This window comes from Oreochromis niloticus, linkage group LG17 (genome assembly GCF_001858045.2).
Source record: "Oreochromis niloticus isolate F11D_XX linkage group LG17, O_niloticus_UMD_NMBU, whole genome shotgun sequence".
NCBI classification, from domain to species: Eukaryota; Metazoa; Chordata; class Actinopteri; order Cichliformes; family Cichlidae; genus Oreochromis; species Oreochromis niloticus.
Genome location: NC_031981.2, coordinates 21,441,431 through 21,469,139, shown reverse-complemented (window position 1 = coordinate 21,469,139; position 27,709 = coordinate 21,441,431). Strand labels below are relative to the sequence as shown.

The 27,709-nt window shown below is 40.6% G+C and overlaps 1 protein-coding gene across 1 annotated transcript in view; it reads right to left on the bottom strand.

Moving 5' to 3' along the window:
* LOC100692226 (protein tyrosine phosphatase receptor type R) overlaps window positions 1–25,434 on the bottom strand; it is a 35,561-nt gene extending 10,127 nt beyond the window's left edge. Inside the window, exons 1-9 of the mRNA XM_005463464.4 lie at window positions 25,273–25,434; window positions 24,567–24,943; window positions 18,481–18,755; window positions 5,733–5,846; window positions 5,509–5,658; window positions 4,618–4,725; window positions 2,877–2,999; window positions 1,994–2,115; window positions 1,638–1,778 (exon numbers count right to left, since the gene is read on the bottom strand). Coding sequence (XP_005463521.1) covers window positions 1,638–1,778; window positions 1,994–2,115; window positions 2,877–2,999; window positions 4,618–4,725; window positions 5,509–5,658; window positions 5,733–5,846; window positions 18,481–18,755; window positions 24,567–24,612 — 1,079 coding nt within the window. The 5' untranslated portion in view covers window positions 24,613–24,943; window positions 25,273–25,434. The remainder of the gene's footprint in view (window positions 1–1,637; window positions 1,779–1,993; window positions 2,116–2,876; window positions 3,000–4,617; window positions 4,726–5,508; window positions 5,659–5,732; window positions 5,847–18,480; window positions 18,756–24,566; window positions 24,944–25,272) is intronic.
* Window positions 25,435–27,709: the final 2,275 nt, after the last annotated feature.

Genomic DNA, 27,709 nt, shown 5'->3' with positions numbered 1-27,709 from the left:
TCTGCATTATGAAGTTGAAGGTGTCATTAATCACAGCTTTGTCAGCCAGAAGAATCTCCACTGTAAGCTGAAAATGACTTGATTAGGTCTAAGGAAAGAAAACATCATAGTTTGGGTTAAAGACGCCCTGTATAATCAGGAACTAGCCCTTTATCAACTCCATCAGACCCAGACAGCTCCTGGAGCGAGGTCTCGGTGCACACACAGGATGAACTGAGGGGACAAAGAGGGGTCGTTTTAAACTTTCAACTCGAGACCAAGAATAAAAATGCGTTCATAAGAATCCATTTATGACTGTGGAAACCTGAACTAACAATACACACCCCACAGCTCCAAGCCTGACACAAGTGTGGAAGTGTGTCCGACGAGACTCCTCTATTCATATAAACACCAGCCTAAGGACCTGCTGAGTCCTCTCTGAGAGATATGAACACACACTCTGCAGACTGATTACAGAGGAAACTTACGTGACTGTCTAAATGGAAGCCTTAGGTACTGATAAACAGGCAGACAATAAATTAAAAGGGAAAAGCTGAACCCTTCACCCCTATAGCGAGGGGATCTCCTGGCTCCGCTCTGCGGTGCCCTCCAAAGCCACTTGTACCCTTAGAAGGAAGGGTTGCTGCAAATCACTTTTATCCTACGACAACATTTCTATCCTGATGGGAGCGGTCTCTTCCAGAATGATAACGCTTCCCTCCAAAGGCTACAAGGGCTCACTGAGTGGTTTGAGGAGGCTGAAGATGATGTGAATCACACACTATAGCTTTCAAAGTCAACAGATCTTAATCCAGTTCAATCCAAAATTTAACATCGCAGCTGTAGAGCAGCTAACACCATCAAAAGCCACAGTTTACAAAAGTGTTTGCATTTTATAATCAGGAAATAGACGGTACCCAGCTTCAAAGAGGTTTTTCTTCTTTTTGCACAGTTTGTGTCGAACTTGCCCAACACATTTCTTGTGCTTCCAAGGTTTTAGTAACAGCGAGAGTAAATGTTAAGACTCCATGAAATGAGAAGACTGAAAAAAATTAACTAATCATGGATTTAATGTTTTCACCACACTTTCCACCTTGTGTAAGCACATCTGTTCGAAGGCTCATCGTGAGCACGTACACAGCTCAACACCTGCCTGCTCCAACAATCACAGGTTAGAGGTTACGCTACTCCACACACACACACACACACACACACACACACACACACACACACGGAGCGCGTTCTTCCACTCACAAACACTGTGAGCGCTCATTAGATACATTTCCATCTGAATATTAAAAAAAACATACAGGCTTCATTGCCATTTGAAATTCAGTAGCCTTTTGATCTCACAATATTTTATAATTAAAAAATTCCCATTTTAATTTATCCAGATTCCAGCTGCTTTTACATCGGACTGTAGATATGTGTGAAATCGTACTGAACCTCTACTGAGCGCACGTCAGTGTGACAGTTACTACAGTTACTAGTCTGGTTTTATTTAAGGTGAAGTCTTTTTCAGGGACGGGCTCTCTTTTTTCAGTCCAAACCACATTCAGCACACGTCCAACAGCAGAGTTCAGGTCTTAAAGTGTGATGTTCATGTTTGGTACCCGTGTCGTTTCAACCTGACATTTAAATCCAGAAGAAATTCTTACCTTTCTTGAAGTCCTGCAGCTGGTTTCATCCTGAAGGGGGAGGGGCAGGGCTTCAGCTCGTTATTGGCTGTAACTGGGGTCACGCTGGGTGGGGGTGTGTGGTTGTTGCTACCAATAATTGGTACAGGTGTGGGGGCGGGGCTATGAGGAGAAAATAGAGTAAATTGAGCCTAGACTGATTAAAAACTATCAAAGCAGCAAGCTGTGGAGCTTCATAAGATCATTCCCATTATGAACACCTGCAGATTTTATGCAGCTGAGAAGTCCCGACTTTTAATCAGATTATCGCTTTATTAAAACTCAAACAGAAATGACCAAAGCATCATGGGAAAAAGTCTGTAGCTAAATAAAGCAACCTTGGCAGAGGGACGACAGGTGGACCGAGGCGATGGCAGGCTGCGATTGGCTGTTGCTGGGGAATGGGTGTGGCTACAGCAGGCAGGAGCTCAGCTTGGACCATGCTTCCACACGTGATCACCTGAAACACACACACTCGTTAAGTTGCATTCCTGAGCCACCTGGCTGTTTTATGCTGGGCATACACTGTGCAATTTTTTCAGTCGCGTTATTCAGCTCCTGCTCAAACTATACGATTGAATCGCAGGGGTTAGAAGTTCGTCGGTCACAATGCAGGGTCTCACACTATACAGCCCGATGCTCTGATGCGACCTGAGTGCTCACACTGTGCGTCCATAACACACACACACACACACACACACACACACTTTTGCTAAATTGCTAATGAAAAACATTGACCAGGCAGCTGCAATTGAGCAGCAATGTCCATCCAACTCTTTTCACGGTTGGTGCGGTTGTCATAGATTTGTGAGGCCACCCTGAAAAGGCTCGGATGAGCTTGCCAAAGTTCTACAAGTTGTGCCTCCATCACTTGTGTCCAGATCACACGCTGCACTGCCCTGCTACTCCGTCTTTCTGCTTCCATTTCTGTTTGCGCGTTCGCATTGTGAGAGGCTGCGTTGACACCCTCACGAGGGCCGACAGGATTTCAAACAGGTTTGATTTTCTTGCGACCCTGCGATTGTTGATCGGGAGCTGGTCGTGAGGTGTTAATCGCTTCTCATTACCCCATGTATACTACACGATGCACGACACACGATTAAGGCGAAACTCGGGCCGATCCCCAAAACGGTCGCACGACTGAAAAATCTGCTCAAAATGGGCCAAAAATCACACAGTGTATGCCCAGCATTAGACAAGCACTGGGAGTATGGTGGTGACCTTGGTGCCCTTTGACCTCTGGGCAGGGTCTGGAGGTACTGTCGGGGTTAGATGGAGGTCAGGGGGCGGAGCTTTCAGCTGTCTGTCAGAAACCTGCACCTTCTCCTTCAGTCGGTACAAAACCTGGAGGAAAAAAAAGAAAGAAAGATCGAGTTCGGATGCTGCAGAGCGTGAAGGATGGAGCTGGTTCCGATCAAGAACCTGAAAATGTTCTGATCCCAGATGTGAACATCCAGGATTTGCATGCTGGAAAAAGAAAGAAAAAACAACAACAACAAAAAAAAAAAAACAGGAACCTTCTAGAAAATAAACACACTTAAAAGATAAATGATGATGTCATTTATTTATTTACATTGTTGGTTTGTTCTTTTTCCTTTTAGGAGTAAAGACAGTTTTTTGTTTTACCTTCCCATTGGCCATAATTATTTTATCAAGTTTTCAACTTCCTTTTTTCTTCTTACTTTGTGCTGGTTGACTGATTTTCTTATATATTCTCTGTTTACTGTGTTTAATTTATTTTATATAGTTTCTTACTTTTATATTTTTTTCAATTCTTTATTATATTAATATTATTATTTTTAAATATATATTTGGGTTGACTTGTGAATTATCTTCCCATTATTTTTTATTTTCTATTTATTGTATTCAAATGTTGTTTTATTTTCCCCGCTGTATTTCTTTTTCAAATACTGAAAGTGAAATTTGTATTCTTAGATTTTTAATATATTACAATTTAGTTCTATTTTATGTTCATCCTTTTATGTTATTCTTATTTTAATGTATTTATTGTTTTGTTTCTTTTGAGGGTTCACTGGTGAGTTTCTGCTTGAATAGCAACAAAATTTGTCCAGAGGAAAGAAACATTTTTTCTTTCTTTTTTGTTTTTAAATAAAATATTTTAACAGGTTTTAATTCCGGGTTTTTTTTTTCTGTTTTTGTTCTGTTTGTTGGATCTGACATAAATCTGCTAAACCTGTGAATATTGGAACATTGTAGAAAAGGAAAAGGAGAAAAAAAGGAGAATTTAACAGAATACAAAGAGGCCGAGGCATGCGGAGGTTTGTGTGTGCAGGTGCTCCTTCATGTGGACAAGATGTGACGCTGCAACTTTTAAATATTAGTGACTATTTTGTGTTTGCTTTAAAAATTATTTGTTGTTCATATTCATATGATTATGTGATTTTATTTGTTTCTTCTTTCTATTTGGGGTCTATTAATATTTTTTTGCCATTCTAAAAAGATCTATTAATTTACATTTTTGTTTGTTTGTTTTTTTATAACTTTTTATTTTCTTTTTGTATTTTGGGGAGTGACTTTGTAATCTTATTTAATATTTTTTATTAAGTTTTGTTTGACTCTTTTGTTTGTAATTTTTTCAAAATGTAATTATTCATGAATTTGTTTTCTTTCTTTCTTCTTGGAGAATTCATTTATGTTTATTTACTTGAAGGCTTCATATGTTCTTCAGTAACTCTCTGACCTAATTACATGTAAGTCAAAGTGCTTGAAGGAGTTCTTGTTAACTGGTTGATTGGATTTTCTGATGTGGCAGCTGAGGATTGTGAACCCAGATTTTTCTTTTTGGTGCGGCAACATCAGCTAATTAGATTAGCAAATCTTCTTTCACTGTGGGATATATAGGACGAGTTTTTATGCTAACTTCATACACATTAGTGAGTGAGTGTCCAGTCATGCATATTTACAAAAAAACAAACACAAAAAACAAAAAACACACATTTACCATCAAGCAGGTGATGACGATGACGAATACAGTGAAGAAGAGGACGACAGCATAAAAGCCTTCTCTGCTCCACACGTGGTCCCTCTGCTCGCCCTGAAGGACGTTTTTCTAAAGAGGAAATGAAATTTAAAATCCAGTTTGTGATCATCTGTTCAGGATTTGCTTTATGACCTCCTCGTGGTCTGTGTTAGGCTATGAAGGTGGGAGGCGGATCTGAAGACGTTTTTCAGTCCATCATGATCTAATATTTCCCAACAGGCCTGCATCTGCCAGCTCGTACTTCCTGAGAATATTCGATTTCAAAAACCTTCCACAAAATTATTGAAGCTATTCCTCCAGAATATGTGAACACAGTTTTTGTTCTTCACAGCAATTTTACAGCCTTAAGCTGCATTTATATCTGACATTGACTTTGAAGCTTGTTAGATTTACAGACTCTGGTTTTGTTTTATATATTTTTGGTAGCACGTTTTCCAAAACAGTGGCTCAAGATTTTTGCACAGTACTTTAAAGATCACCAGAATGTTGTCACTGCAGTTAGAAGTCTGGGAGCCTTTGATATTCAAAAACAGATTTTTGGTGGATTACTCCTTTAATGCAGCCTGATTTGTGGGCATCTGCTTCTCACTGACACCTGTGAGAAGTTTCTGATTTGTTGCTGTAATATCACCACAGAAGAACTGCGTTAGTCACAGCTGCGACTGTGAGCGATAATATTAACTTAACGTATAAAGCTGCTCCGCTCCTCCTCTGGCTGATCGATGGCGCTTTAATAGTTCTATTAAACTTTCAAGAGCGGCGCTCTGGACTCTAATAATCTCAATCCATCCTCCCTGTCTGTCTCCATGGCAACTAATGGGGATGCTTAACTTGAAACACACACGCACACACCTCAGTGGAGACCTCGGTGATGCCAAAGTGTCCCAGGTGGCGATGAAGCACCCTGACGTTCAGTGATTGGATGACCTCCTCGGCGGGGCGGGGCTCGGAGATCCCCAGCCTATCGGAGGACACAAACAGCTCGATGCCATTCTTCTCCTCCTGTAAGAGATTTCTGTCAGTCAGGCAGTCAAGTGAACAGCGGATGAGCAGCGGGTGATCTACTGGCATCTTACATTCAGCTGGTTGATGTGGACGTGCCCCACAGGAACGCCCAGCGCCGCCGCTACACCTTCCCGAAACCACCGAAGAAGACTGACGTTCAGCCTTCTCACATCCACAGCCAGGTACTGAGAGAGAGAGAGAGAGAGAGAGAGAGAGAGAGAGAGAGAGAGAGAGAGAGAGAGAGAGAGAGATTACTTCCCCCAGTTTAGCCTTTCAGCTGATCTGTGTATTCTTAGGATAATTATGACACAAAAAAAAATTAAAGCAATGCTCCATTTATTTAAAAGAAACTAAATTTTTGCATCATTCAGTAGGAATTCATAGCAGGCCAAAAATCAGCCTCAGCCATCACAGACTGCCTGATGTCTGCTGGATGCGGTTTCCAAATGTGTGCAATGCTTGAATTTGTTATAACTCTTCTGAAAGTCATGCGGTAAGGCCTAAACCGTACGCGTTTGTGTCTTTTAATGAAATCATCTCACCTAAAAAAACAAAAAACAACAACAACAACAACAACAAAAAAACATAGCTGCCCTCTGCTTAGACGTATAATTATTGTACCAACAAACCATCTGAAGAATCTAGTTTTGGTGAGTAAAATTCTAGAAACTGTAAAACTATATTTTATGGACGTATTTGCCTGATAACCCCAAAAGTCATAGCAGCCAAAAAACTCTACTGATGCAGCTGTGCTAGGCTAGGATATTAAATCTAGCCAAAAATATCAAACAGCAATTATCAAAAAAGTCATGCAAAAAACAAAAACGCCAACACTGGAGCTTTACAGCGAGTCCACGACCAGTCCAAGGCCTGAAGCCTGTCGGTTACATACTGTAACCCCAGGTTCTGAGAACACGGGTGCAGCCGTCTAACACAAAGAGACCAAAAACATGTCATGACAGTTTTGCACTGACGGGAGGACAACGTGAAGCAGGTGGGAAATTTGGCTCAATGCTTACATATATGTGTAAAAAGAAAATGTGCGAGCTGTGAAAACTGTGTCTGATAGAATGAAGATCAGACTGATATATGAAATATTCCTTTATTGGGTGAGAAAATCAGACCATGTCATAACTGCTTTAAGTCATACAGAATAGATATCAGAGCCTCAAACAGGCTGACTTCTGCTAAATGGGTCAAACTGGGCAGAAAGTCTACAAACACATAACATCCTTATAGAATATGATGTAACACTATAGATCAACTTACCTCAGAATATATAAAGCATATAAACAATTACAGCAATATGATGCAACAAACACAGCAGTACTACTAATCCAAAATACTCAAAGCTTCATAGAACTGAAACAAACATTTATTTTTAGCTCCATTCTGCTGCTGATACATACTTTAGGTTTCTGAATATTAAACTTGTTGCTGCCTTTCATAGTGTGTAACTTGAAGGCCCTGAGTACTTTCTCCCACACTGAAAACACTGGAATGATAACATTATTTAAACATTACCTAATAAGACTGATTCAGGACAGACAATTAGTTATTTTAAACTTTTCTAGCAGTCCTTCACAAACAGGGAACAGTCTGTCTATTCTCTCCATCTGTCAGCTCCTGCTGGCTCTTCCTCCTCTTCTTCCTCACACACTGCTGAGTTTGTCCTGGTGGATCATCAGGGGTGCAAAGCCTCACAGATGATGTGCAGCAGTGGGTCCCTCAGTCTGTCCTCACTCTGGACACTTGCAGTTGTCACACATGGAAATCAAATGTGTGACAAGCTGCAGGATTCAAACACAAGTGTAACTTATAAATACATGTTCATACTTTTATTCCACAATCACAGAGAAAGAAACAGAGAGAGAGAGTGCAGGACAGACAGACAGGTGACAGTCTCAGGTGTACACACTGCTACAAAACAGCACAAGAGAAGGAGGATTTAGTGTTTGTGTTATTACGAGTGCTAAACAAGAAGAGTTCCCAGATGGTACAGTGGACACATGTGTGACTCCTGTGATTAAAGCATCTTTCTTTCAGCTTAACGAGTGAACCGTCAGCTCGTTCAAACACACGTTAAAGTCCGTTTGGCTCGACACCACCGAACAGAGGCAGCAATATAACATAGCTAACATTAACAGTGCAGTGAATCCTGCTTGTGCCGTCATATTCAGGACTGCAAACCGAGCAGCATCACTGACTTTCAGTTTGTTGTGTTTGTGGATATATGACTGACTTTAATTACGCATAAAATCATCACATTCTCTGTAAGATAAGGTCGACTATATTTTATGGATGGATGGATGGATGGAGAGGCTTTAAAACCAAGTTAACGCTGAAAGTACAAACATCACTAATGTCACACAACTTTGCCGTCATGTGGCCAACAGTAATGTTTTAATGTTCTTCGTTATTAAACATTCGTACATAAATAAGTGACATCATATTCAGTACTTACTTTTGACAGTTCACTCTTCGGCCGCTCCCTTCTGCCGTATTTTGCGTCAAAATTATCCACACCCACCGCCGCGCTATGGATTGTGGGATATATGGGACCACGAAGCGTGCACCGGACCACGCTTGATATTTGGGGAAATCGACGGTGCATTTGGAGTATGCATTTGAAGTATGCTTCGAATTGGGACAGCTGTCGTCGCGTGGCGGTGACGTAATCGCATTTAAAATGCGTACTTCAAGCGTGCAGACCCTGAATTGGGACACAGCCATGGTGTGTTTTTTCTGATCCAAAGACATCCACTCCTTTAAATCCCTTTGAGTGGCAATATGAGTAAGTTTATTAATTGTGTTTACCTTTAAGACAGGGTATATGACATTTTTGAAGTGATTTGGAAACGTTTGATGTGTTTTATATGTCCACATAAGTTCAACCTAAGCTAATGTTTATGTGACACTTCTTTATTCTGTATCATTTCAGTTTCACACTTTTTTGCATTAAATCCTGTCCAAATACAACACGCGCCTGTTCCTTGGAGGAAGTGATGCAAGAGAGAGTTTAGCTGGCTGTGAATCTCAATATAGGACACTGGGTCACATTGGGTGCAACAGTACAATAACAATAAAAAGCAAAAAAAACAAACAAACAAAAAAATCTCAAAAAAACAAATCAATGAAAAGAATGACAGCTCTGAACTGAAGATCAGTCCCGACTCCGACAAATAAAACTGGAAAAGAAAACCTAAATAATCACCATGCTGGATCTCCTGCCTCTCCTTACAGAGGAGAGATTTTTGTTCTGTGGCTTCTTCACCAAACAGATCAAATCCCTCCATCTCCCATCCTGTTATTTTATCTCTCTGTGCTCTCACCCTCCTCCTCCTGTTTGGCTTCTCTGGTTTACCCAAAAGCCTCTCAGCTTCCAGAAAAAGTGATATGACAGACGCTAATGAGTCACTGCAGTTTACTGCAATCTGTGTGCAGAGAGAGCCAACAGGAAGTGCTTCTTTGGATGAAGACTGACGAGTACACAGACAAACAGCTGTTTTGTTTAAGTCTCTCATTTCAAAGTAAACTTTATATTTAAGGGAAGTGAAGGTTCAGATTTATTGACTTTAAATCCACTTATCAAATCCAAATCCTCTCAGATCCCTCAGTGATCATCTCCAGTTGTAATCATTTGCAAACGTTACAGATAGATGCAGTCGACTCAGTTAACAGCAGTTTATAGAGGGAGCTTTAGTGGGCAGACCTGAGCTACTTCAGTAGGGACGGTGGGGCCGGCGGGGCTTTGTGTGCTGTGGATCAGTTTGACTATGCAGGCAAAAAAAATACTGCTGTCTTTGTCATCTCACACCTGTGCTGAGACACTGCAGAAAGCGACAAGCTGAACGCACTCCTAACTGCTGCTGCCGCCCTAACATCACATTGTGCGTGCTTGTGTGTGTGTGTGTGTGCGCTTGTGTGTGTGTGCGCTTGTGTGTGTGTGTGTGTGTGCGCTTGTGTGTGTGTGCGCGCTTGTGTGTGTGTGTGCGCTTGTGTGTGTGTGTGCGCGCTTGTGTGTGTGTGCGCGCGCTTGTGTGTGTGTGCGCATGTGGGAGGTTGTTTACTAATGGCTACAACAACAACATGTTCTGCTGCCACTTAATTCAATATGAGGAACAAAAAGCAGAGGCACACAGCTGATGTTATTATCCATCTGCGTCTGGTTGCATCTCGTTCTGTTAAACAAACGTCTTAAACTGCTCGAGAGACACAAAAACACAAACACATAACCCACTACTGCAGAACTGGACGCCACTAACCAACTGATGTCTGCTCTATGAAGGTGAGCAAACTGTGAAAAATACCAAAAACAGTTCAAATTAAAGCAGTTTGTTGTCAATGAGAAATTGAAACTCATTTAACTTTCACCAACTGACAAACCAAACCAGATGTTTAGTCATAGATGATAAAGAAAATTAGAAGCCTATGAAGCTCGAGTCACCACAAAAAAACAGAATCAACGATACAAAACAAACCTGTTTGTTTAAAAAACGTCAAAGAAACCACCATATTTATGCCTCAGAAATCAGCTTCACCTGCTGACAAACCAAAGTATTCAGTTTTCTGACGTGAATGAATGCAAAATGAAAAATCTCAGATTTAAGATGTTTAAACAGTAATCAAAATAAAATGTTTCTTAGAACAGTTTGCTGAGACTTAACGTCACAGGCTGAAAATCTCAAAACTCTTACTGGCTCAAATAACCAGAAAAAGCAAGAAGAAAAAGATGAATCTTCAAAATTGTAAAAGTTCTGATATTAACAAATTAAAAAGTTCTCAATAAGAACCACTTCATTTTCCTCAGTGCTTTAAAATGCCTGAAACGGTCACCCAGTGAACTAAATATCTTCAGATCATTGACAAACTGTTTCAATGTGAAGAACGACTCATCAGCTGAGTGAAAGTTAAACAGAGAAACGGTCAAATACAGAAAGAAGCTCACCGAAGATCATCCTCAGAAGCAGCTGCAGTCTTAAATGGATGTCAGTGAAAGAGAAAAAAAACAGCAAACCACCACCAACACCTACACAACCTTACCGAGCAAACATGCAAACATTGTTGATCCTCGCCGTCCGCCACAGGAAGCTTTTCACTGAATGAAGAGACACATACACAGAGTCAGGCGATGAGCCTAGCAGTCAGAGCTCAGGGACTTTTCGCTCCATTTCCTGATCTTGTCATTCCCTGATCTCTCATTGGCTTAGAGGGAGAGAGAGCTCAACCCGCTACCTGATTGGCCGTTGTCCCAGTAATGCCATTATCCTGCTGTGCTTCCTGTCGAGATCAGGTGCTATTTCTGTCCCACACACACACACACACACACACACACACACACATAATGTTAATAACAGCTAATTAGCTGATAGCCTCCGGTCAGATGGGAAGGGAATCAAATTTGGTTCAACGAGAAAAATCAGAAAGAGAGGGAGGCTAAAGTAGTGCAGATAAATAATAAAAACATAAAAATATTTAAGAGGTGGAGAAGAGGAACAAGAAAAAGTGCAGGAAAAAACAAACTCAAAAGCAAAAGCAGGAAAGGGAAAAAGGGCAGTAGGGCATTAAAATCAATCAGAGCAGCAGCGATTAGGCAGCTAATTGATTAGTTGGTTAACAGAAAAGTAATGCAGCTATTTTAAGTAAATAAACAGAAAAGCCAATTAAAGTCATCACTGTGGCCTCTGAGGAACTGACAGACTTTTGTCCTCTTTAGGGAGCTAAGTGAGCTGGAGTTATTCCTATAGTCCTGCTAAAAGAAGCATTTAGGAAAACTTTCTTAAATAAAAGTTAGAAAAAAACATTACACCATGGAAAATAAGTAAAAGTACACATTTTGCAGAATCATATACTGTATGTCTTATTAGTGGATCTGATGTGATACATAAAGAATAAATTATTATTAATTATATAAAATAATCATGATGTGAATCAGTAAAGAGAACGATTGGTTGCTGCCCTATAAATAAGTAGGTTACCATTTAGTTAAACAATAAATGGTTTATCATTAAGTGGCAGCCTCAATGCACGTAAAATTAACCCTCAAGTATCAAAAAGCTGCAGTACCCCTAATGTCCACCAGAGGCTTGAACAGTGAAATATATGGAAGCCCGTTTCCGCCACTTAAAAAAAAAAAAAAAAAAGTACCAATAACTCGAAAGTTTGAGTTATCCTTCTTGAAATTTTGATTTATTAACTCGAAATTTTTAGAAAAATAAACTCAAAATTTCGAGTTAGCTCTGCCAATCAGTAATCTACGTGGAATGTCCACTCAAAACCGGATCACAACAAATTGGCACTTTTGAGAGTACGTTTGCTGCCATGTGATTCAGCTAATAACACAAGGATTTCATCATTTGTGAAGCCACGCTGAAAATAATCAGCAATTTGTGCATTCATGACTGGCTGTAATACTGGTAAGCTTAGCTGTAGAATTTGTAGCTGAGGGTTCAACTTCCGGGTAACAAGGAAATGATGTCATTCACGTAGATTACTGATTGGCAGTGCTAACTCGAAATTTTGAATTAATAACTCGAGCTAATTCGAGTTATTAACTCAAAATTTTGAGCAAATTCAAAATTTCTTTCTCGAAAGTTCGAGAAAGATAACTCGAAATTTCGAGTTATGGATACTTTTTTTTTGTGGCGGAAACAGGCTTCCATAGACCAGACTCTCTACAGCAGAAATAAACATGTTTACAGCCTGACAGAAACAAGTTTGTTTCTGTGGACAGATCCCTCCCTTTCAAATTTTTTATAGCTTATCCATCTGGAAATTTGAGTTAGGGGCATGGCCTCTTTGACTGACAGGAGGATCGCGACCCAGGTGGGTGTAGCTGCTGTCTGTATGTTAGGCTTCAGCTCAGCTAACTGGAATCCCTGTACTGGACCTGTGGATTGCATTTGTACTCTTGGAGCCCTTTCAATGCGATTATCTGATCAATAATATGGCTGCTGGGCAGCAAATCGTACTAACAGACCGTCCAAAGAAGGAAATTCCAGCCCATCGACACAGTACAGCCAACCAAGCAGGCTAGCATTAGCCAACTACTCCTGGTACTCCTGTGGTACTTCTGGTTCCAGTAACAAGATGTAGTCTTGGTCACAGTGTCTACGTTCATCTGAGACTTGCCGGAGGTTCATCACAGGGAGTTTTTGCTTCCCACCGTCACCAAGTGCTTGCTTATGGGGGGTTGATTTTGGGGGCTTTCCTCTTCATTATGGTCGGGTCTTTACCTTACAGTATAAAACGCCTTGGAGCAAATGTTGGCGTTATAAAAATAAAACTCAGAGCTGAAATGCATATACCTCTAGGGTTGAGTATAAAGGCCAGGCCAAGAATGGTGGGTATTTAACAGAAATATGCAATATCATTAATAACAGAGATAACGAAACAATAATCACAGTGGAGAATTAATTTTGACTGCTTAACATTGCCTAATTAGTCAGACAGACACGACAGACAGACTCAGTCAGAGCTGGTAATATTTCCTGTACCGTGAATTTAATCACATTGTGATTTTTTTCTTTAAATAACCATCTCCGTGTGGAATCTGCCTCAGTCTCTTTTTCCTTTCATTGTGCAGCTTCTGTGCAGAGCGCTGGCGGGAAAAACGTGAGCGACACATGTGACCTCCAGCTCAGTGAGATCTCACACAGACACACACGGCTGAATGAGTGGGATGACATGAGGTTAGATTATTCATGCTTGTGTTGTTTCCTTTGAGAAAAATTACTCCAGTTGTATTTTTCCAGCACAGAGTGGTATCATTACATCAGATCTTCTTATTCTATTTGAAGAGTTTTTTTAATGTACTTAATTTATTTCTGTTAGTTTATATTATATTTATCATAACTGCATTTACTGGTTATTTTCAGGTTTTTTGTGTGTGTGTGTGGGGGGGGGGGGGGGGGGGGAAGGTCTCTTCAATAGCCTTACGGCATAAGGTTGTAATAATCAGCACAGTGAGCTGATTATTACCCATCTGAATATTTTTAGGATACAAAGGCTCTTTGTGATTCTGTAAGAGGCTGGTAAACAGTATAGAGTGCAGTGCTAACACACCATGTTTCACATACAAATGTAAAGATTTTCAGTATATTGATATAAAAATGACGTGAGTACAGGAAGCAGTAATGGTGGTAGGGTTTGGGGTGGGTATTACATTAGATTAACATCCACCCCTTTTCACAGAATTTACAACTATTTGGACACCCACATGGAAAAGATGTTAAAAACACAACACAAACAAAACTGCGCCCAGGAATGACAAAGGGAAAAAGGAAGCAGGAATGAAATCAAAATGCAATGATTTGCAAATCACAAACCCTGAGAAAACACCATTTTTAAAAAAAATCATTTTGAATTTAGCAGCTCCAGAAAGCTGGATTCTAGCTGCTCAGCAGTTCCGGGTCTTTGTCGTATTTCTGATTTCATGATGCTCCAGATGTTCTCAGGTGGTGAAACATCTGAAGTACAGGCAGGCCAGTTCAGCACTGCACTCTTCTAATATGAAGATATGAGCACTGATAACTGATGGTCTCTCTTCTCTTTAGTTTGGAAGAAGTGTCCACGTTTTTCATTAACTTTCCACTTTGCTTCGCTCCATTTTAGTCCAGAGAAGTTAGCAGGTCTCATCTGGATTCTTCTTTGCATGACAGAGCTTTAACCTGCAGATGTGGATAACATCTGTTTGTAATGCAGTGCCGCCTGAGGGCTCAAAGATCGGAGGCATCAAATATTGATTTTTAGCTTTGTCCCTTACGCACAGAGATTTCTCCAGATTTTCTAAAACTTTTGAGGACATGTCGTCCTGTAAGTGATGAGATATTCAAAGTCTCTACAATTTTACACTGATGAACATTATTCTGAAATTTTTCTACAATGTGTAAACACCATTTTGTAGATTGGTAAAACTCATTTTTACTCATTTTAAATCCAGCATGTTTCTGACCTGCTGCACCATTTCCTCTTTGAGCCTTTCGTTGCTCCCGTCCCAACCATTCTGCAGTGTGCCATCAAATTCAAAATGAGCTAATACTGTTAAAGTAGTAAAATAAAAAAAACTAAATATAAAGAGAAGTGGGACTAAAATAGTCTCACTTCACTAAACTATGCATTTAAAAGTTAAAAAACACTCAACGATACAGTAGTGTGAACGTCAAAGCAAACCTGTTAACCGAGCAAACGCAGAGCAGTGGATGAATCATGTTCATCTCTGTGGGTTTGAAGTGGCGTCAAAGTTCCCTCCACCAGCAGTTGTAACACACACACACACACACACACACACACACACACACACACACACACACACTATTTAATCACACAAACACTGTGATGTGTGTAGGCAGAGATATGAACTCAGTCATCCGCCCGCTGGTTTGGGTCTGCATGTTTAAACATTTGCTTTGCACATTCGAAAATTTGAAAAAACTCAAACTCAACAAGAAAAATTCAATAATCTGTCTCCAGGAAAAGGTTTTACTGCACATCTGTGAAAGCACTGATGTAGTTACTGTATAAGAATACACGACAGCACTGTTCACCCAGTGATTTTTCACCTTCACAGAGGGACGCCTCCAACGTGTCCCTTCCGCAGCTAAAGTGGTAAACCATAGCACTTTTATATCAAGTACAGCAGAATCTGTGTGCAACAACCAGCTCACACATGCAGTGAGAAGCTGACAGGGAAACAAAGGCCACACACACACAGACACACACTCACATACAGTAGTGTCTTCCAGGCATGCGATGGGATGCAGAGACAGGAGGTGACTGGGTACCATCTGGGAGTTACGCAACCGCTCCGCCTCCCTCAGCTTCCATCATAGCATGTTCCTTGAGTCATATTATGTTGACATATCACAACAGAATAATAACAACAACATGAGATTCAGGAAGAGGTTTGCAAGTCTGCATATTCAAGAAGTGCAGCAGAGGAGTTTGAGAGCAGCAACTGTAGGAGGTGTGGGGGTGGACGAGAGAAAGGGAAGTTTCAGGTTCGTAGGTAATGTAGGTGGCTCGGTTTTTGTCTTAAGCTTATGCGAATCATACTTTTATTAGACTAAACAACGCAGAGCAACAGCCTGTAAGTGATGGCAGGTAAACAGTAGCAGGCCTAATTTTTTTGTCATCCAAGAACAAAAACAGGAAACTACACCTTTAAGGTGGATGGTGACACAGACTCAGGTAAGTGGAGTCCCTGAGCTGGACCTCTGGACTGTGTTTGTGCTGTCGGGGCTTTTTAATGCACCGTGGCCACCAAAGGGCTAGATCAGTGTGAGTGCAGTGAGGCTCAACTGTGTCACAGAAACTCTCCGTCCATTAGTGGTGAAGTGATGGCATGGCAGCAGCATGCAGGGATGGGTCATGTGACCACACGGGAAGCCAGTTAACACAGAAACGAGTTATTCAAGTGTACACTGCGCCTCACAGCAGTTTCTCATTGATAAAAGCAGAAAGGTCATCAGGGGACAGGATGGGCTGAAAAATCAAGTCACTGTGTCGGAAAATCTGACCGTCTTTCAAAAACAGGCCGACTGTGGCCCAGTGGCAGTCAGAGATTACTCACCAGCAAATTAGCCGCACAATTTAATTAAAACTAAAATTACACACAAGCATTAAACTTGGAAACCATGAAGGAAATAAACACTTGCTTACGAAAGAAAAAAGAAATGCCAGAGTCCAATAATGTACTCTTAGTACTTTAACCAAAAAGTGGTATTGTGTTTGAATACATCTCATGATGTTTATTACCTGCTCATACCAGCTGATGTGACCCTGATTAACTGGACCCATGAATGTGTTAATTCCTTAAATACAAATTTAGATTTCATATTATTTTCTCACAGCAGTCCTTTCAAATGTTCATGTGTTTTGGTCTGTGTGTGTTTTATTCATTGTGCATTGTGAAGGGTGACCCGCTGGAAGGACCCCGCATCCTGCAGACTGATCCAAAAACAAACACAGAGGAAGACCGAGCTGCAGAGACAGACAGGTAGCCATCTGTAAGCTCCCAGCATCCTCGCCCGTCTTTTGGTTTCCACTGGAGGTTTCTCCACATTGCCTCTACTCCCACAATGCATCTGTGGCGATGACACCATTGACTGCTTGGCGAAATATTGTGGGAGTGTTGGCAGCGAGACTTCACATTTCAGGCATGTAGAGATTCAGTTAAATGAATCAGCAACAGTGTTTGTCCTATAAATAAATCTCTCTGCCTGCTGTGAATCAGACCAAGTATCAGATGACTGACCACAGCTCCGAAGACGTACACAAGGAATCAATCATGAAATCCAATATGTGGTACAGTGGGGAGCAAGCAAATGGTAAATGAAGACGAAAATAGTACAGGAAATATTTTACTGTGTTCACATGATGACACATGAACTCCTATAACTAGAGTCACACCCTGGTAATCTCTGCTTCTTATATATAATAAAAGTGGCTGCTTGTGTTCAATAGTGAGGAAGTCTGGAGGCCACTGATAGAAATCAATCTACCTCAGGGCATTGTGACACCTCAAAGGTATCGTACTACAATCAAACCCCAGCAAAAACGAGCTTTACAAGTAGTTGTTCCACCTTCTGCTAGAGTGAAGAGCAGCCAATCAGAAGACGGCTATTATAAAGGAAGAGTTGCCCAAGTTGTTTCAGACACAGGATGAATATTCACATTTATACTATGACTCATGCAGTTACAGCAACAAGCAAATGAAAGAATTTTTTTTTTTTTCCACAGACCCACTGGGAAAAAAAAAGTCCTCATGAGAGTAAAAATAGTCCAAAAAAAGATTTATGAATGTGTTCTTTGCTAAGAGGAACACACCTGAGCATCAGTGTGAGAACACAGCACAGCTGAACCTGCAGTCAGAATCTGGGTCACAGAAAAAAATGTTATGGCTTTCCAACATCGTTATTTATAAGGAGAGCTTGTCGGTGTCATCATATCGCCTTCACGCACTGCCATCTTTTACCCACCTATCTCCCTCATTCGTCCACCTGTGTCGTTGTCTCAGTATCGCTGTGAAGGTCGCTGCTGTTTGTCCCCGAGTTATGCAACCACCCCATTGTGAAGGTAAAGTGGGTCTCTCATGCATACATACTTATGATGAAGGTTACCATAGCAACAGTGAGTGCAGCATCTCTCCTCCTCCTCCTCCCATGTTGTGGATAGAGCAACGCCTCACCCATCATTCACTTCCTGCCCCTTCACACTGCGACCTCTGACCTTTTCAGCATGAGGTGCCTGTAACCTCCCTCACCCCGTTTATCAAACAATCATATCAACGGTGGGAAAATAAGACGAGTGACTCACACCGTCCAGAAATTCCTTAAGTGCAGCCTTCAGCTGCTGGAATTTCACCAGCTGTCAAACTGACATTTCATCACTATGGATGCCTGTTGGTCTGATTTAGTTCCAGGGCTTTACTTCCAGCAAGGAACATTTCTGTGTCTGAAATATATTTCAGAAACCAAACATCCTCTGCTAGAAAGAATGCATTTTTCAGCACAGACACTCAGTTTTCTGTATTCTGGTGAATTTTTATAAACGAACTTTTCTGCATCGATATAAGAGAAAGCCAAATTCCCTTCTAATCCCCAGTTTTGGTAGTACACATCATAACATGCTAAAATCATAACGTGACAAGCTGCAACCCAAACGGACAGTTAATATGACTGTGTTCATGTCCAGACTTCAAACCTTTAAAGCTATAATTGAAAAAACTGAGACCCTTTCACATTTCGCTCACTCCTCAGTTTGTCTCAACATAATGTGTATCATAAGAATTCCACTGATATCAAATGGCTGGTTACTCACCACAGTAACCAAATGTCGTGCCGAGATAGCGGCATGCTCCGGCTGCACCTCGTGATGTGGTCGTGCCAGCAGGTTAAGGCTTTGCTGGCCGGTGGGCTCCTGAGGAAACAGACCATCAGGTAGGTCTTTGGCTAATCTGGCAGGGCGCTGATGGTGACGATGATGATGGAGGTGGTGCTGGGACTCTGGCAGTTTGTTCACATCCTGATGACCATACAAAGATGGAGGGAAACGACCCGAGTGCCGTAAAGGTGAGGCCTCATTGGAAGATGATTCTGTGGAGAAAAAAAAGAGAGAGAGAGAGAGAGAGAGAGAGAGAGAGAGAGAGAGAGGTTATAATTCCTGCAGTGGATAATTTCCACAGTCCATCAGACCAGCAGGTTTATGCTGCTGCATCGACTCGGACTGAAGCTGCTCTAATGAATGATGCACCTTTTTCATCTCAGTGGTATAGTGTTGGAGCCATAGACTGTGCAAGAGGAAACCCCTGCTCACCAACTAAACCCACCCAACTGTGATAAATATGAACACTGCATAATTCACAATCGCCCTTTAATTATCATGGGAAAAGGAACAAAAAACCCAGAGGAAGTACTTTCAGTGCAGCAGCATATGTGATTTCACATATGAGCATATACAATACAACTGAATATAATCTCTATGAAAGTGGTATGAGATAATCTTAGTGGATGTGGACCCAGTACAGAACCCTGAGGTACACCACACCACATTAAACTAAAGCATTTTTCTAAAGCTATACTTCATCCATTGGTTTGGAAGCCTCAACATTAGTGTTTTGGCTCCTGCCATGTTGTTTTTTCCATGTTGTTTTTTTTTTTTTTTGGAGCCAGAAGTGACCAGATTAACGAACATATTTGTTAATGCTAGCTAGTCTTGTTAGCAGGTCTGTGCAATGCACAAATAGAGCTTACTAGGTAGCACTAAGCAACATCTAAAATAAATCCTACAATGTTACTCACATAAACTGGAGCACAGCCTTCTTGAACGGACTGTTAGTGCATTTAACCTGACAGCAAACATATTATTGGTCAGATAATTGCACTAAAAATGCTCAAAAAGCTTAGCACACAGCTAGCAGCTGTCTGTGTCACATTTCACCTGTCAGTCAAAAAGCCACGCCTTTAATAGAATAGAATAGAATAGAATAGAATAGAATGCCTTTATTGTCACTATACAGTTGTACAATGAGATACAGAGCATCTCCTACTCAGTGCAAACACAGTTCTGCAGCGCTATATACATATGGACAGTATTAACAGAGGGAAAAAGATATATATATATATATATATATATATATATATATATATATATATATATATATATATATATATATATATATATATATATATATATATATATACATATATATATATACATATATACATATATATATATACATATATATATATATATACATATATATATATATATACATATATATATATATATAATATATATATATATATATATATATATATATATATATATAATATATATATATATATATATATATATATATATATATAAATGTACAAATATACAAGCATATAAATGCAAATTTAAAGCTTAATGCAATTAAAACAGGTGAGTTATAAAAACATTACCTCCCTACATTTGTTATGATGGATAAAGAGACCAATTAATGTTAATTGTAAAACCATGAACATGACACATTTGACATAAGTGGGAATTAGACGAGCAATTTTTCGGACTTCAAAAATAAAAATACTTTTTCTATTTTTATTGTAAAGATGTGGATGTCCACAGAAGTAACAACTGATTTGACGCTTTCCTAATTAAAATAATCTCAGAGAATGAGCATTATTTTACAATAATTAATTTAAATGAATGTTAATAGTTCTTTAGTAGATTTTAATTACACATGATACATTTTCAAAGTAGTCTGTGTGCAGGCATTTATCCAAAGCTTTTCAAACTCGAGACTTGAGAAAGAAGACGTGCAGCAAGGCTTTACAGTTCAACAATCTATTTCTTGTAAAAATTCTCTGCTGTGTCCTCCTCCTCATGCCTCTTATCTTTCATCATGTCGTTCTCCAACACATCACATTCAGTATCTCTCACAGAGATGAAGAGAAAGCAGCAGACGAAATGAAAGCAGGAGATCCCATCTGTCTGCCTCTGCCATCCCAGCTCATTGGGCAGGACAGAGACTTTCATGAGTCTGCAGGCAGGCTGAGAGGAAACCCCTGTGCACTGACTGAACCCACCCAACCGTGATAAATACGAACACTGCATAATTCACCATCAGTCTTTATTTATCCTGAGTGGTGGTGGTGGTGGTGGTGGTGGTGGTGGGGGGGGGGGGGGGGTATGACTGAGAGAAGCACTTTCTCCATTTCATATTCATTCATGGTCCTTTCTATTTAAAGAACACTCAGACATGAAAGAACCATCAGATGTGGCCAGTCCTCTTCATGTTTAGTTTGCTGGCGGACAGAAGATTGACTTGATTAAGTAGAAAGTTTCTGAAATATACACTTGAAGACATTAAAAAGCTCAAGTTTGCATGTGAATCAATCAAGAATTAGACTTTAAAATGACTAATCATGTCTAACCAACACAAGAGGCCAAGTGCATGAAACTCTGTATATTCACAGCGATAGACTTGTGTATTGTCCATCTTTTTATTTATTAAAGTCATTTTGTTGACTTTAATAAAGTAGGTTTTTCTGCTGCCTAGCTATAACGCTAGCTTGCATCACTTATGTTATTAGAACTGTCTGCAGGAAGAGGAGTGAGCAGATGATGCTGGAAATTTCTCCTGCAGCTTCAGCCTGAGCTGACAGACTGTTCGTCCGGCCGTCTGTTAGAGTCCAATGTTTGTTCTGGCAGCAAAGACATGGAAAAGAAGGTGTCCCCCGACTGCTGTCGGTCTGCAAACATTATTTATCTCTGCTGTATCGGCACCAAAAATCTGTTTTCTGTGAGTCAACAAATGCAGACAAAAACCAGGAAGAGAGACCAGGTACAGATTCTCAATTTTATCTGGAAAATACATATGTCTGAAAGTAGGTTTCATTAAAAATAAAAGAAACATGTTGAATTTTGCTGTAAAACATTAACAACAACAGGAAGCTGCAGCAATAAATCAGGTCTCAGCTGAACTGAAAAACTGAAGCAGGCCTTTCAGGCGTCCGGGAAGCTGACATGGCTCTTCTCGTCTCTGTTTGGCATCTTTTTCCCTAGTGACAGCGTCCTGGTTGCCATGCACAATGCTGAGTTGAGCTGTGCTCTGATTGGACAGAGGAGCCGGCTCTGCCTCTTTTCCATGAGACTACCAGCAAATCACAGGTCAAATTAGAGCAAGGGCAAAGTCTTCAGTATGTGCGGGCGCGTGTGAGAGGAGGAGGAGAGATGTTTAAAGTTATGATTATTAAAATTCATTACCAGGTTTAAATGAGAAAAAACAAGGACACAAGGATGTTGACTTCTTGTTTCTGTAAAATAAATCTGTTTCAAGTTAAGTATCGTGTTTGTCTTCTGTCTTTATTTCCATCCAATGTTTGTCTTGAAAAAAAAAAATGTCCCTACACTGCAGCGAGTAGGAATGTACCCACTGGAACATTTGGGGTCTATAACACAGACTGTATAGAAAAGATGGATGTAGCCACTGTGACATCACCCTTTTGTTTCTGAGCTCTGCATTTTGAAGCCTTACCTTTAGCATTTGGGCCTCTATTATGTTTTATTGGACCTAGTCACCATATCTGTGATGAGATGCCAAGTTATCAGAGAAGTGAGCAAAATTGGTTAGAAGGTTAGCAAACATCCGAATAAAATCCTACAATTTCACTGCATATACCTCATATTGTTGATCAGATACTTGTAAGAAGGCCCCAACAGACTCCAATTAGCTATAGAGACCACAACTGTTTGTGGTCAGCAAAGTCTGCCACAATCAACACAGACACCAAACACTGATCTGCCCTGAAAGGGGAAAAAAAAGGAAGACAAAAAAGTGCTCATCCAACAGGTGATGTACGTACATCCGCAAAAAGCTATGTACCTCTCAAAGTCCCTCACAAATATCAAATTATGAAGATTACAGATCTCACACTATAGTCAAGACTCCATCTCAAACCAACGTAGTCGCACAATACCAGCGTCTCAGGAGATCTCAGTGTTCCTGTGTCAAGATGTTTCAAAAGTGCTTACTTTTAGTTTTCTTTGCCTTAAAAGCTTCATAGTAATCCCATTCAAGGTGTGAGATATCAGTGTTATTGCCATCCTTGTTTACATCCAAGCAGGGATGCAGAATCAGGACTCTTTACAATTTTTAAGGCAGTAAAATTCCTTTCAGAACATGAATGAGCCAAGTCACTGGAACAAGACGAATATCTGGATCTGGATTCGTCTGTAATATTTTCTTCTTCTGTCATTCTTATTTAATCATGCCCACTCTCTTGTATTGGTAAAGAATCCTTTCAGAAATTTCTGGATCCCGATTGAGTCCCCTTCTTCTGTTTAGATTCCTCCTAAATCCATTCTCAAATTTGGAGAAACCCAACAACGAACGCCAAACCTTTCCTATGAAACTGTTAAACTGCTTCAAAAAGCAAACCCATTTCTCTCTGCCTTTTATTAGAGTTGTTCCAGTCGTTCCAGCAGCATCCATTTCACCTGCCTGGGGAAATCTAAAAGCAACTACCAGGAAAACAAAAGTGCAATCTTCTTCCTGTTTAGGAGCTTTCATTTCCCCCTGGAGGATTCATGCCCATTGTCAGACAGAAAAGTGAAAGGGATGCTTGTATGAAGCCAAATCTAAGGAGCAATGATACATTTTTAGCCAATGTAAAAATAAAAAAAAAATAAAACTTGTCTTTAAATAGCAAGAACCTAACTGTAGTTGGAAGAATCTGAACTGAGAAGTTTCTAGTTTACAAAAAAGAAAACCTCTTACATATACATGCCAAAAAAGGGCAACATTTGTGCCAAAACAACCTCACAACAGAGGAAAATGCTCCACAGCAGAGCTCCAGTTTTACCTCAGCCTGGTAAAAATGGAGCCCTGCAGTGAGCCAGTAGCTGATCTTATTCTTCAGCTGTGCGCTTGTTTCCAGCCCAGCACCTGCTTCTACTTCTACCAGTCATTTCATGCAGCAATACTGAAATACATCCATCTGTGACACACAGGTAAAAGTGAATCGCTGCAATGTGGGAGCCATCGATCTTTTTGAATTTCTATTTGACCTCATGTGTAAAACACAGCAGCTGTCCCACCGCCAATTAGGAGCCCAGGTTTGTGGGGACACAGTCTGGTGGTTTACTCTGACCTAGATTCAATTTTGAGGCTCTGCTCAGGAACTGCGTCATTAAAACAGCCAGGAAGGTGCAGCGAGGATGCCAGCACCTTCTGCCGCAGCTTCAGATGACTCTATTATAGAAATGGAATATTTTTAAATGCAATCCTTTTGATACAGAAATTATTCAATGGAAAATTTTTCAAGCACAGGTCTTAAAATGCTGTGCTCAAAATCACAGTAACCCACTTCAGTGTGTCATTCTGGGATTAACATTATTAAACAGAAACTATTAAAATGTTGCTCTGTGAATATGATATAGCATCTGCACTAGAAAATACTGGAAAACTATATGAGTCAGCAATGGAAATGGGTTCTATCATAGCCTATTTTGCAGTATTTGCAGCAACAGAATCATCTTTATTCAACACTTCAGTATCGACAATATTTAAAAGTCTGTCTTTTCTATGTTTTTGTTCCTCTACATGTGTACAGCACACATGCTGTGGAAGACTTAAACACTGCTTCTGAGGAATGTCATCTTAAGGACTTAAACTATGTATTTGCAGTTGATATAACATCATCACCTGCATTGGGTAAAATCCTCCTTAATATATTAAGGAGGCTAGCGGTTATTCTTGCTTATTTTATCTGGAAGACCTTCAGCCAGCTATCAAACAAGCAAACCGCACATTAGAGGAGATGTGAGCCCCCATCTGCGCTCATGTTTACAGGCTGGACTGTAGAAACATATCTAATCACCGAAACAGGATCACTGTGAAGTAATACACAGAAGGCGCTTACCTGTGAGCAGCAGCTGTGTCCATATTAGACACACGGACAGAAACATGGTGAATGCTCCTGTGCTTCCTCTGCAGCTCACTCTGAAAGAAAGAATCAGCTCCTCGGATTTCCTCCTGCAGCTTGTCTCGGTGCTGTAATCAGCCCGCGGCTCTTTCCTTCATTAAGCAGCCGCTGCCAGAGCTCCGCAGACCCGCTCCGGCACCGAACCCCGCGTCGCTCCTTCTCCGCCCTGCCGTGTCCTAAAGCGGCCTGGCCGAAAAAGGAAGAGTCGCTCTGCAACCGCGGTAGATGCGAGCAAAAGCAGAGGACTTTCCCCCTCTGACATCAAAGGAAGAATAGTGTTTGTGTCCAGATCAGCTTCAGGTGGAGGATGAAGGCTGGCGAGGATGAAGAGAGAGACGAAGGGAAGGAGAGAAAGCGTGGAGAGGAGGAGAGGAGATGAGGATTCGTCCTTAAGAATATCAGCGCTCAAATTAATCTCAATACTATTAGAATGATTTCAGTCATCTTCTCCATTATTTTGTTTACCGATTAATAGAATTACATTTATAAAACCTATGTTAGCAATAATGGAGCAAATCGTTAACCCAGAAAAAACTCAATCCTTTTACTTTAAATGACTGCAATAAAATTGTCATTTTTCAGTCATTGGCCTGATCCCAGAATGTATTTATCATATCATATTATATCATATCATATAATCCACCATCTGGCGGATGTTTTTGTGTGGAGTCTGGCTGGGTCCTCTCCAGGTACTCTGGTTTCCTCCAACAGTCCAAACACAGCTTGTTAGGTTCACTGGTGATTTTAATTGGCTGTAGGCGTTGTAGATGTGAGTGTGAATGGTTGGTCTGTGTTCCCCTGCTACAGACCGATGACCTGTGCAGAGTTCTATTTGGATTAGAAGTTTTTCAGCATTAAAGCTGCTGTTTTGAGTTTACTCCTCTGTTTATGAGTCCTGCATTTGGGTCCAACATCCTGCCTGCCACACATCAAAACATGACACTCCATCACAATTTGTTGTGTGGGGTGTAAAGGACCATATATGAACAATACACGAGACCTAAAAATCAACACCTAAACCAAAACACAACTGCAGAAAGGAAGGTAGGCTAAAACAACCATAAAGTGAAAGCAGGGATCAAAATTATATTATTAAAGAAATAAAGAAATCAGAACAGGAATTCAAAGTTCAGCTAACACAAAAATCCAAACGTCAAACACCAGAGTAAAAGCAGAGCTTTCGTTCCTCAAGGCCCCTTCCACTCTGAACAAATCTGCTATTTTATTACCTTCAAAGGACCCCAAGACTATCACACCTCAACCATGCTTGACTGATGGGATTAACCACTGTTCATGCATCTTTTTATTCATTCTCCATGTCACAAATGTTCTGACACCTCAAATTTGGACTGATCTGTCCATAATGCCTTCCTCCAGTGTCTCTTCTCTTTTGTCCATCTCAGTCTTTTCTTTTAATTGGTCAGTCTAAAATATGGCTTTTTCATGGGAATTCCGCCATTAAGTCTAGCATCCTAAAGTTGTCTTCTCGCACAGTCGTGTCCACTCCCACTCTGTGCATGTTAGGGCTGTTTGTGCCACTCTCGGAAGGGAGTAGTTAACAGCATGGTAAGAGACTTACATTCTAAGCATAACAATAGACTTATGGGTCTCTAAAGAAAGTTATTTTTTTATACTGAGTATTTTAGGCCTGTAGAAAAAAAAAAAAACTACTGTCATGCTTCCTTATTAGTACAATGGTTCTTTTAAGGCCTCTTAAAGAAAGATTGACATTTTTTTTTAAATCATCTGTTTTTTTAGATTGTTTGGAAATGGATACAATTCTTTGTGAAACTCAAAAGAACACAAAACACAGAGCAAATTATATCCTTCACACAGCACTGGTGTCACTTCATAATGGAACATCACACTTTGAACTACTTATTTTTTTTCAGAAGTTACAGTAAGTAAACTAACCTCAGAGTCTCCAGTCTACAATTTGGACTCTTGAGTGCTGCGAACAGCAGATCCACTTGTAAATCCTGCATCTCATTCAGGCTCAGGTCCAGCTCTGTCAGATGGGAGGGATAGGACTTCAGAGCTGCCGCCAAGGTTTTTATAGTGAGTCCCGGACAGCCGACATCCAGAAAATCTATGATGACAGATACATTGCAAACCATGTTACTATAAAAAGATGTATTTTATTATACAAATCTGTGATTCATTATTCTTTCCCTATCTCATCACGTCTCCTCGCCAATGTTGTAATCAGTTCACTCCCCTACCTCTGGGCCTATAGGATGCCGAAAGGTTATAAGGTTATAAAATGACCTAGCAGCAAAACATAGTTGTGGCAGGGATGTGGTCTCTGGCTCTGCTGCAGTGGAGGGGTGGAACGGTGAGCTCACGGGGCGGTGCAGGGAGGTCGGAGGGGACAGGTGAGAGGGATTGGAACTAATGAGCTCTCCCCTTTTAGTGTCTGGAGTCGGGAAGGAACAGTGTGTGGTGTGGGAGGCAACTGGAAAGCTGGCTTCCCGGTTCAACACAAGGTGCCGAGAGTGGAAAACACTGTGGGTCAAAATAAAGGTGCTACGACTGAGAATTGAATGCTGTGCGGGTCCTGATTATTTCACAATAGTCAGTCATTTTGAATAGTTTGTCTTGGGCCATGTATCATAGGCCTTCAAGCTAGCAGCTGGCAGTAATTAACATGCCCCACCGCCAGACTGACTGGTGGAATGCCATTGAATTTTAAGTTCATTCACGAGGATAAACATCGTGTTGGACCTACTTAAGGAAAACTTGGAGAAAAGTAAAAGTCCCAGTAAAAATGTGACTAAAAATATCCTTGTCCTGAAAGCAAAGCTGCAACACTGGATAAGCTATCAAGGAACAATTTGTTCTTGGCCCAGGAACGTCTGCAAAGCCTGCACAACAGAGGGGCTCGTCTCAGGCAATTTAAGCCAGGAGATAAACTACTTGAATTGCTTCTTTCTTGCAGCTCAAAGTTACTATTCAAGTGGCAAGGACCCTTTGTGGTCACATGTGAGTGGAGGTGGATTATGAAGCAATGCGTTTGTTTAAGGGTGAAGGGACACAGATATACGGCCTTAACATCCTGAAAGCATAAAGAGTGTCAGAGT